General features: G+C 41.7%; 1 protein-coding gene across 1 annotated transcript; it reads right to left on the reverse strand.

The window, feature by feature from the left end:
* Nucleotides 1-6,745: 6,745 nt before the first annotated feature.
* Nucleotides 6,746-10,082, reverse strand: kpna2 (karyopherin alpha 2 (RAG cohort 1, importin alpha 1)). Its single transcript, XM_005737997.1, has 11 exons — nucleotides 9,975-10,082; nucleotides 9,626-9,749; nucleotides 9,392-9,532; nucleotides 8,942-9,030; nucleotides 8,569-8,837; nucleotides 8,385-8,479; nucleotides 7,957-8,220; nucleotides 7,616-7,849; nucleotides 7,336-7,518; nucleotides 7,097-7,246; nucleotides 6,746-6,998 (listed from the first exon to the last, which is right to left on the reverse strand). The coding sequence occupies exons 2-11, from the start codon at nucleotides 9,680-9,682 to the stop codon at nucleotides 6,909-6,911; spliced, it is 1,572 nt and encodes a 523-aa protein (XP_005738054.1). The 5' UTR covers nucleotides 9,683-9,749; nucleotides 9,975-10,082; the 3' UTR covers nucleotides 6,746-6,908.
* Nucleotides 10,083-11,881: the final 1,799 nt, after the last annotated feature.

Consider the following 11,881-nt stretch of genomic DNA (forward strand, 5'->3'; position numbering starts at 1 on the left):
TCGTGTTAGAGCTTCACTGCTGCATACCCCCAAATGACATGTCAAATAATAATTTGCATAAGCTAAACAAACACCAAAGTCCATGTTGTATTAAACTCTAATTTCTGTTATAATCATTGCTGCTTATTGCCGTTTTTGAACAATGCAGATGCACAACATACCTTTGTAACTGGCTAAGCTTGGTCACGTGTGGCACCTTATATGGTGTCTGTGGAACCAGCTCCTAATCTGGAGTTGGGAGAAAGACATTCTCTTTACTTTTAAGATTAGACTTGAAACTTTCCAGCATATAATTAGGTCTAGATCAGGTGACCCTGGATTCTCCCTTAGTCAGCCTGCAATTGGGCCTAGGCTTTTTGGGGGTTCCCATGATGCACTGAGTTTTTTCTTCACTCATGTCTTTATGTTTATACTTGTTTTTATGAAACTCTGGCTCCACAGTGTGTCTTTTGTCCTGTCTCCTTCCCCTCACTCCCAACTGGTCACAGCAGATTGCTGCCCATCCTTGAGGCTGGTTCTGCCGGCGGTTTCTTCCTGTTAAAAGGGAATTTTTCCTTATCAATGTTGGCAAGTGTTTGCTCATAGGGGGTCATTTGATTTTTGGGATTTTAATATTAAGTCCCTTTATATTAACTAGTAACTACAATTGGAGCTTTTAAATCAAATGTTATATGTAACTGGGGACAGTTGTGATCACTCAGCTTATGGCCAGCAAACTCTTACATAAGCTGCCAGAAATGAACAATGAGGTAGAAACAAACTCACTGTATACAAGTCAGAGGATTTTGTCTCTAACTAGCAGCCTGAGTGATGTGGCTGAAACTGACAGTATTGAAGATAATTTAAATGAGCTTTGAGCCTGAACACCTCTGGGTCATCATATAGCTGCAATAGCACGAAAGGCAATCATAATAAAATATAAATGTGCAGTCTGCCTGGTACTACAGTAAGAAAATAGCTCCTAGCGTCCATCTAACTACATGGTAACCAGACTTTAATACATATTAGGAGCAGGCTAGAAAAAATATGGTTGGCGTAAGCAATGGTCAAGGTACTCTTTGTTTTATCACACTAACAGATTTAAGAAATGTGAATAAGCAGAGTAGCTGCGTACTAATGCCTCTGTCTCCTAAGTCCTGTCACTGTAAACAAGGAGGGATGCCTCTCTACTACAGTGTCTCACCTCCAAATCTCTTGCAGGTCTTTCTTAGGGAAAAAAAAGGAGTTTTGCAAAGCCGGCACATCTTTCATGCTGGAGTTTGATTTCCTCCCTGCTCCTGCGACTGTGACTCTAAAAGGAGGTGAAGAGCTCAGCAGGGGTTTTGTTGGACAGATTACACATAGTGTAGTGTCCAAGCATAATGCACACAAACACACTGATCGCCTTTTTAGTGCAAATGCTTGAGCACAACATGTGGGCCACTAAAGCTCCTAACCTATGAACTCTCATTCTGTAAGCTGTGAGATAAATACATTACTTTCTAATAGATCAGCCATTAAATGGAAACTAAAAGAAATCTTTTTGCAATTTTCCAGTTTTTATTAGCATTTATTATGAATTTATAATGACTTGGATACTTCCAGTGCTTACCTTGGTATAAATGAGGCCTAATTGTAGTCCAATAAACACACTAATCAACTAATGATGATAAAATATACAGTAGTTATACTGTTCAGAGTATATAAAGTAAATAAACAGCATTAACACTTTTCACAGTATGCAGTGTGCCACAGGTTAGAGTGGTTTTACACTGTGAAATGTCTTATAACACCCCACACAAATTTTGGCTTTTCTATTCAATCATATACATCACGTACCACATGCCCATCAGTGTCCACTAGGTGTCAGGGAAAAGCAAGATAAAAACACTGTGGGGTCTGTGGGGACTCTGTTGGGTTTACTCATAGAGATCACAAATGAGCTGTTCTGTATTCAACAGGTGCACGGCTGATGTTTTAAATGCAGTATAGCGACTGATCACATGCTGGTTTCAGGCAGTTGAATTGCAGCACTTAAAGGTTACCAAAAACCACCAAAAATTTTAGTTGAGTAAACTGTGTCGGCAATCAGAGAACTGTTAGGCATAGCTAAGCCCCACATAAATCCTTTGCAGCGATTTTAACTAAAAGCTATTTTTCATATATTTGTAAAAACTGAATGTAATGCAAACAAAGTTTTTTTTCCCCCATGTCAGCACTGTTGGAGACTGCTAACAAAAACATTAGCCAGGTACTTTGCAAGATTCAAATATCACATATGTCCTTAGAAAGTCTGAACTTGTAACATTCATCAAGCTGAGAGATGTAAGACATGTAAGAAAAGAGGTGTAATCACTGCTGTGCAGTCCAAGCATCAACCTGCAGAATGCCTGACTTACTTCCTCCCAGGTGGCCCTTTATACTTACTTATTTAGGATTTAACGGGTCTGGGTTTTATGTGGAAGTAATCCTGACGTGGACCACCTGCCCAAACACTGTTACAGACTGAGCACACTCCCTCACAGTGACAGCCCCCGACTACATGAGCAGCCAGAGAAACATGACAAATAAGCCAAGGTGTTGCCAGACTTCCAAGATCAAAATACAATTAAGAATCCAAGGAACACATTGGAGCCAGATCCACTGAGGACCCACTCCCCAACCATCAGCTCCCAAAGGATCCACTGCCAACATCCTAGTGCTAGACTTCACATCCCAAGGTGCCTGTGTCCACACCCCAGTGGGGCTTGTACACAGCATTATGCAGGTAGTTTTAATGTTGTGGCTAATGTGAGCATCTCTGGCTGTTGCTGTCTCATTGTGCCTCCGTACTCTCACATAACTTGTTAAATCTTACTTCCCTAATGAGGTTTGTATCGCTGGATGCTGTGGAAATGCGGTGTGTACAGAATGGTAACTGTAGTTCAGATGCATGTTTAGATATCCTGCTACTGAAGTTTGAAGTGGTTTGGAAAAAAAACTGTTTTTTTACCTGTCACGTTAATGAGCTGGTTAATAGCACAGTTACGGACCGCTCAAGGTTTGCAGTGATATCTGTGGTTGTGTAGTTTTGCACTGAAAGAATGCTGTTATTTATTGTACTACATGGATTGGTGCTTGTCTTGGTACTTAAGCGATCCTGTTATCAGTATATGTAAATAAAGTGCACATTGAAGATGCAGATAACAAACTCACCTGTTGGTAATCATCTCAGCTGCCTGCTGTTTAAGATGGTTGTTGAACTGGAACTAGTTAGTGTTACCGGCTCGTAATCTGAGGTATTGTATGCATTGGCTTGTGTCATCTCCTCACCTCTTCCGTTTCTCTCCGCGGGAATCCTGAGTGGGTCTCTGAGAGTGTGTTTCTCCCTGTGTGGAGATGATTCTGTGGACTAACATTTCTTCTGCCGTCCCTACTGCACCGTAAATAAACACACCTTCACTGAATCTTTCTGGGTTCTGCATCTTGAGTCCAGTCTGTACTGTAGACTATGACAGAATGATCAGGCTCACATGGACTCAGCGGACTCAGATGCTGAGTCGCTCTCTGGATCTACAGAAAGAGAAGCTGAGCACACATCAAAACATGCTCTGTCAAATGCCATTGTGCAAAAGATTGCTGAACTCTAGGATATGTTTGTTTCTTCTGCGTCTCACCCATCTCACACTATTAATCCTCCACTTGTCACTACCCAGGCACAGCCTTTGCTCGCTCCTTCGCCACTGTCACCTCCCAAACCCCTGCAGAGACCTGTTCCAACCCCTGAGGTATTTTTTCAGATTTCTTAAGGCAATTTTTCTTGGTGTTTAGACAACAGAGTTGAACCTATTCGTCAGACGGCACAAAAATTACTGGTTGAGTTACTGCGGGGATGTGCATTGAGGTGGGCGCAGGCAGTTTTAAACATTAACCCTTATCTGTCTTAAAAACAATAATATCCACCTGTTACATCTGCTTCAGTAGAGGTTTTAAAACCTATTAGGCAGGAAAAAAATTGGCGACTACAGACGGCCGTGCTGGAGATGAAATATCACATAGAAGCCAGTAGTCCTTCTCCACAGTTTCACCAAACAGCCACCATTGCCTGGTCTACCAGTCCCAGATAATAATATGTCTGACATATTTCAACTATGGAGTGGAAACCAGTCTAAAAGAGAAGCTACGTTTCAGATGGATGGGGAAGACTGGCGACCACCTGCACCACTGACTGTTGATGACATTTTCCCATCAATCCAACTTCCGAGGTGGACCCAGAAAATCAACTAACCACCAAAATTCACAGACTAGGTGAGATGCAACCAACCATCTTTAAACTCTGACTGTGGAAAACCAAAAGGTATCTGTTGATTAATAGACCACCTCCCACTATGGACACACATCAGCTGGCCTTGCAGGGCATAGCAGATTTAATAGATGGGCCCGTTACACCACAAGTTTGCCTCTAATATGATCCATGAGCTAACAGGAAAAGGAAACAGTGGGGAAATGGATTTGAAAATGAGGACTGCATTCACCATTTTAAAGGTCAGAAATAAAAGAACGGATGGGTTTTAAAATGTTTTCAATGTTTGAGTTAGTAGTTCTTTGCAAAATCCATCAGATTTAAAGAATTATTGGATTAATTTTGAAATATTTAGTGTTACTTTACTTAAATGATAAATTTAGTAATGTCTTACTAAATAAAATTTTAGGCATTTTACTGCATATTTTGTTGCACAATTGGAGCACCAAATTCTTTATTCTAATGCGTGTCCCACTTCTAGTGCTCCATACAAAGCCAATTCAAATAACCACCAGTTAAGTTATACTGTCAGCACATCATGCTTCTACTTAAAGATCAAATCCACTGAGCTTTTTTTGTGAAATCTATGACCTGCAGAGGTCCAGAAATTTGGAATGAACTTTTTAAAAAAAGAATCTGTTTTAGGAAATTATACTATATGTATTATGTAAGCTCTACATAGCTTTTCCAGGGCTCCTGTTTATAACTAATGCATTGTGACTTTGGAAGTTTATTAACACAAACTCTTAAAAAGCATTTAAACTCACTAACAGCCATTACTTTGAATACACTATACAGGGAGTGCAGAATTATTAGGCAAATGAGTATTTTGTCCACATCATCCTCTTCATGCATGTTGTCTTACTCCAAGCTGTATAGGCTCGAAAGCCTACTACCAATTAAGCATATTAGGTGATGTGCATCTCTGTAATGAGAAGGGGTGTGGTCTAATGACATCAACACCCTATATCAGGTGTGCATAATTATTAGGCAACGTCCTTTCCTTTGGCAAAATGGGTCAAAAGAAGGACTTGACAGGCTCAGAAAAGTCAAAAATAGTGAGATATCTTGCAGAGGGATGCAGCAGTCTCAAAATTGCAAAGCTTCTGAAGCGTGATCATCGAACAATCAAGCGTTTCATTCAAAATAGTCAACAGGGTCGCAAGAAGCGTGTGGAAAAACCAAGGCGCAAAATAACTGCCCATGAACTGAGAAAAGTCAAGCGTGCAGCTGCCAAGATGCCACTTGCCACCAGTTTGGCCATATTTCAGAGCTGCAACATCACTGGAGTGCCCAAAAGCACAAGGTGTGCAATACTCAGAGACATGGCCAAGGTAAGAAAGGCTGAAAGATGACCACCACTGAACAAGACACACAAGCTGAAACGTCAAGACTGGGCCAAGAAATATCTCAAGACTGGTTTTTCTAAGGTTTTATGGACTGATGAAATGAGAGTGAGTCTTGATGGGCCAGATGGATGGGCCCGTGGCTGGATTGGTAAAGGGCAGAGAGCTCCAGTCCGACTCAGACGCCAGCAAGGTGGAGGTGGAGTACTGGTTTGGGCTGGTATCATCAAAGATGAGCTTGTGGGGCCTTTTCGGGTTGAGGATGGAGTCAAGCTCAACTCCCAGTCCTACTGCCAGTTTCTGGAAGACACCTTCAAGCAGTGGTACAGGAAGAAGTCTGCATCCTTCAAGAAAAACATGATTTTCATGCAGGACAATGCTCCATCACACGCGTCCAAGTACTCCACAGCGTGGCTGGCAAGAAAGGGTATAAAAGAAGAAAAACTAATGACATGGCCACCTTGTTCACCTGATCTGAACCCCATTGAGAACCTGTGGTCCATCATCAAATGTGAGATTTACAACGAGGGAAAACAGTACACCTCTCTGAACAGTGTCTGGGAGGCTGTGGTTGCTGCTGCACGCAATGTTGATGGTGAACAGATCAAAACACTGACAGAATCCATGGATGGCAGGCTTTTGAGGGTCCTTGCAAAGAAAGGTGGCTATATTAGTCGCTGATTTGTTTTTGTATGGCAGAAATGCATATTTGTGAATGTGGAGATGTTATATTGGTTTCACTGGTAAAAATAAATAATTGAAATGGGCATATTTGTTTTTTGTTAAGTTGCCTAATAATTATGCACAGTAATAGTCACCTGCACACACACATATCCCCCTAAAATAGCTAAAACTAAAAACTACTACCAAAAACATTCAGCTTTGATATTAATGAGTTTTTTGGGTTCATTGAGAACGTGGTTGTTGTTCAATAATAAAATTATTCCTCAAAAATACAACTTGCCTAATAATTCTGCACTCCCTGTAGTCATTCAGACTACAGCAGTGTGTGAATGGGTGGATGACTGGATGTGTAAAGCGCTTTGGGGTCCCTAGGGACTAGTAAAGCCCTATACAAATACAGGCCATTTACCATTTTACAGCACTCCGTTTAGATACAATAAACTAAAACCACACACACGATCTGACAACTTTATTTACAGACTTGTTTCATCAGCCATGTTAAAACAGTATGTACAACACATACAAACAAAAATAGTAAAACATCACACAGACATGAACAAAGGACGCACAATAGAAATGATGGTACAGTAGGGAGAGGAGAGGTATTAGAAGTCCATCTAGAAATTGAAAGTGCTCTGGCTTTCACTGATCTGGAACGCATAGCCGTCATTGGTTGCTTCTGGGATGACACTCTGCACGACTTCCTCCTTTAAAAAAAATAAAAATAAAATAATTATTCTTATTAAAGTTAAAAAAGGCACAGAAATGCTCATTTTGCAAACCACTCTCCAGGACTATAACCCACCTCCTCAGAGAAGTATTTCTCAATCAAGTTCAGGGAGGCTTTGTAGACCATCTCATTCTCATGTGACTGCAGCGCCTCAATCTTGTCCAGTCCACCGCATTCCTCGATCATTAGACTCAGCTTGTCGGACTCACCGATTTTATCCCCAGCCTAAGATCAAAACACACCAGTGATGTCATTTATCATCAGAACAAAAAACCCCATCATCGAATCTTGCAAAAATATAAATATCAACTCACCATGAAAATGTTGGTAATGGCATCCAAGATGACAAGAATAGTTTTGCTGTCCTTTGAGGAGAGGAGATTCAGAAGTGGCTCAATCACATTGGCTTGAACCAGGTAGACCACCTGCTGAACAGTGCCCCCACTGGTGAAGTTTGTAACTGCCCATACAGCCTCTTTCTGAGTTTTGTAGTCTCCCTGCAGACAAAGTTCATAAGGAACATAGATCATTTAATTTAAAAATAAATAAAGGGTATAAAATATGTACCTTTACATACACACACAAAAAGCATACCCGTGCGAGCAGCTCAACCATGTATGGAACGAGGCCTGCGTTGATGACCTCTTGGATTTGTGAGTCCTTTCCTGCTGTGATGTTAGACAGAGTCCAGGCAGCTTCCTTCTGAACGTTGGCCTTTTTGTGGCGAAGCAGTGGGGGGAACATGGCCAAGGCTCCAGCATCCAGCACCGCCTGTGTCTGCTCATCTGTCCCAGTCACAATGTTGCCAATGGTGCGGAGTGCAGGAGTCTGAGGAAAGGCGAGAGGAAATGCAGTGAGAACAAGTCGCTGCACATCAGGGGGACTGGGTGAGAAGTTACGACATAAAAGAAACTCAAGCAAGACTTTATACGTACAACCACAGGCAAGACTTCAAAGCCAAGCAGCTTCACCAGACGAGGGATCAAACCGGTTTGGATGACCACCTCAATGCGGTCGTTGGGGCCATCTGTCAGGTATGAAACAGCCCAACACGCGTCAGCCAGCACCTCCGAGTCATCGTGGTGTAGCAGACGGACGAGAGCGGGTAAAATCTGCTCGATGGCTGTCATAGGAGGGGAGGGGTTCTTATTGCGGCACAGGTTTGACAGTGTCCACGTCACATTTCTCAGGTAGCCAGCCTGCAAAGATTTCAAATATGAGAGAGGAGCACAAGGTCAGTTATATTTGAGTTAGGAAACCACCTACTGGCCAAGGAGGAGAATAAACGATCGAGTCTGATCATGTCAAACTTTTGAAACTTTCTCCAGATATAAACAGGAAGAGAAACAGAATCCACACTCACACTAAATGCACTGAGGTCAGGGACAGCCAGCAGACTGAGCAGAGGGGCCACAGCGCCATGCTTGATGACCTTGTCTCTAAGAGCTGATCCATCACCTAAAAAGGAGGGGAAAATATATTAAAAAAAAAAAGAAAACGAAAACAACCCCAAAACAAACAAATATGAATATTTTCATATTAATTACCAGCAATATTTCCAAGGGCCCAGATCGCCTGCTCGCTGATGTGCTGGTGGGGGGATGTGACCAGGCTAATAAAGGCAGGAATGGCCCCGCCTGACACGACAGCGGCCGTCTGCTCGGACGTCCCGGAGGCGATGTTAGTCAGAGCCCAGGATGCTTCGAACTGGATCGGAGGACAGTCCACATATCCCAGGAAGGAGACAAACTTGGGGATGAGACCAGCGCTGATCAGCTGGTCAATGGGAGGATGTTTGTCACGAGACAGCAACTTCCTGTATTCAAAACGGTACATAAGAGTTACTGTGCCAGTAGTTATGTAGCCTTTATTTATGGGAAAAAAAGAAAAAGGATGATTTCTTTAATGCACAGTCATTACCGTGCAGCCTGTGTAGCCTGGAGCTGGGACTCAGAATTCCCACTGTTCACTCCTGCGACAATCTCCTCGACCGTCCACTGCCTGAGCCCCTGCACAGGACACCAGAAAGCAGTTTATTGGACATGCAAATTTAAAACTGACAAAAACCTAACAGATGGGCAGATCAATCCCAATGGTACTGATACCAACAGCAGTATTGGTATTGACTGATTGACTAGCACAATAAGATTGATACTGAGTTTAAAGGATAGTATGTAACCCACTCAATTTCTAGTTTTGTGGACATTGAAACAAAATGATTATTGATATTGGCAATAGAGGCCTAGTATCAGATCAAAATTGGCAGTACTGCACAGCACTAGCACCAAGCTGTTGGGACTAGATCCGTTTTTTCTGTTTACTCAATGCCAGATTGAAGCAAAACAGCAAATCATGCTTTCAAGTGCTCACCTGACAGTTCTGGCTTCTTTCTTGTAAAGGAGAAGTGGCCTCCTCAGGCATCGCAGACACATTTCTCCTCTTGAATATCTGGTCATCTTTCTTGGCCTTGCGCAGCTCCACGTTCACCTCCACCCTCCTGCGTCGAAGCTCCTGCATTTATGTCACATACAAATAAATAAAATAATCAAGTCTCACAAGCTTGCCGTTCAGCGAGCAGTTGTGAATAGTGCAGATGAAACTCACATTGACATCTTTGCCTTTGTTCTTGAACTGGTTCAGACGGGGGGAGTTCTCAGCCATTTTTAAGTAACAGGAAATGTCAACAGCGGTGGGCAAAAATAAAAATAGCCTCTAGTCGTGTTTATTCCTGAAAGACATTTAGAAGAAGTCCTTAAGCACACGGAAGCGCCTCGTGATCGCGCATTAAGACATATGGCGGTACTGCTTGTTTGACTTAAGCTATCGGGCAAGCGTTTTACGTAGAAAATACAGTTGATGCAATAACCACACGCAGAAAGACAACAACTTCTTTTTCAAAACTTAATCGTAAAACACTTTTAAAAGTCTCAGTAAGGAGTTAACACATGCTTACCTGTGCTCGAGCAGAAGTTATGGCATACCGAAAACGCCGCACAGACCTTTAAATTCCTGCTTTAGAGCCTTCTGATTGGGCTGTTCAAGCTGAAGCATCCTGCCGCCTCTTCTTATTGGGCCGTTCAAAAAAATCACGGTGAACACAGGAAATGTCGTCACTTAAATATCGCGAGAACTCGGTATTAGGTGCTACTACGTCAGATCTGACTGCGGGTCGGTTTTGTGCCAACTTTGTACATTTCGAGTTGAATATTGGAACGGTAGCACTGCTCCCAGATCTGTGCATATTTGTTCAAGTATCACGCTGCTCTTGCAGGGAAACAACCCCCACAAAATAACTACCTTCCCATGTCTTAACTAACCTTTAATAGAATACATTTAAAAAAGTACGTGTAATAAAATATATTAACAATAAATCTGGAAGTTACATTATGAACCATTGTTTAACAATACAGGTGTGGTCTGAGGATGTACACATCATGGCCGTGAATGTCACGGTAAATTTGGGCTTTTAATAGTTTCTTTGAACTGTTCTTTTTCCAGGATACAATGATTGTATAGCATACATCTTTAATGACCTTAAAAAAGAAGAACTGGATGAACAAGTTTGGATTTATGTTGGATATGTAATCAAAGAGGCTCAAAAGAATACATGCACTCTCTTAAACCTTTTAAAAAGTAGCGCTGAATGTTCGACAGCGTCCTTTAATTTGGCCTGCTTCATTAGTGATCACGATCGACTAGAACCGGTAGTTTCTCTTTGCGAGCATGAAAAGGAATAATTTGACAGGATATATACGCTGGATTCATCAAAGTCAGAAGAACTCTGAATAATTTTACATTTAAACAAATTTGTGGCATTCTTTAACAACTGCAGGGTCCATGATCACGGGTTTAAACAGTTGCACATAAGTACAGGTTTTATATCGCCGTGGACTGAGAGGCTGCCGACCAAGAGAGAAGCCCCTCTGCGAAGAAACGGAAACATTCAAACGCAGCTAAAAATTGCTTGTTTGCGATTAAGGTTTTTGACCACAGTGACAAGAGATGTTTGGAGGGGTAAAGGTGAGGCTTTCAAACCCAAGAACACTGTACCAGCTGCCAGGCACGGTGGTGGTAGCATCGTGCTCTGGGGGACGACCTTCAGATTCTTCAACTTCGGCTCAAATAAATAACCGGCTTAAATTCAAACACACCTGGGCGTTCCAGCAGGACAATGATCCCAGACACACATCACAGTTGGTTTTGTAATAGATAGAACAGGCCAATGTTAAGCTTATGGAACAGCCTCCTCAAAACCCCGACCTCAACTCTACTGAAAATTTGTGGAATACACTTTAAAGCTGGAGTCAGGAAATCAGCCAATTTAAATAAACATCTGCCAAGAAGAGTGGTCAAATATCCAAAACTATGCCAAGGACTTCTTTTTGGATAACAAAAGGGTCAGGCTGGAGTGGAACTTGCTAACCAAATAATAGCGGGAATGTGTGTTTACTTTTGACCTTGTATGGATTAGTAAAATCCAAAATCAATTTTTAAAGTCATTAAAGAGACGCTGTACAATCACTCCACCCTTGATAAAGAAAAGTTCGAGGACATCATTACAAGCCCATGAGATCCGTGCCGATAAGTGAATATATATTCCTGACCACAACTGGATATTGTTTTGAACTGTAACGGTTACTTTTCTGTACAGGATCAGCGAGCATGAGGTTATATTTATTGGAATTTTCATATGAAATAAAAAGGAAACAATTATAAAAAGATTAACCAATTTTCTGTCAGCTGATATAGAAACTCAGGCTATGTACAGCATAACCTGAGTTTCTGTCAGTTTTTACATTATGATTTATGTCTGCAAGTTAAGAGACACTAAAAAAAAATCTCTTTTGTGTCAAAATCAGA

Source organism: Pundamilia nyererei, unplaced genomic scaffold (assembly GCF_000239375.1).
Source record: "Pundamilia nyererei isolate P.nyererei 1_Seehausen unplaced genomic scaffold, PunNye1.0 scaffold00081, whole genome shotgun sequence".
NCBI lineage: Eukaryota > Metazoa > Chordata > Actinopteri > Cichliformes > Cichlidae > Pundamilia > Pundamilia nyererei.

Bases quoted from the DNA above. Each gene is read 5' to 3' on its own strand.
- kpna2 (XM_005737997.1), bottom strand. From the start codon at position 9,682: ATGGCTGAGAACTCCCCCCGTCTGAACCAGTTCAAGAACAAAGGCAAA. The intron at 9,533-9,625 runs GTGAGTTTCATC...ACATAAATGCAG, and splicing joins ACAAAGGCAAAGATGTCAAT to GAGCTTCGACGCAGGAGGGT. The intron at 8,221-8,384 runs GTGAGTGTGGAT...AAATCTTTGCAG, and splicing joins CTGACCTCAGTGCATTTAGT to GCTGGCTACCTGAGAAATGT.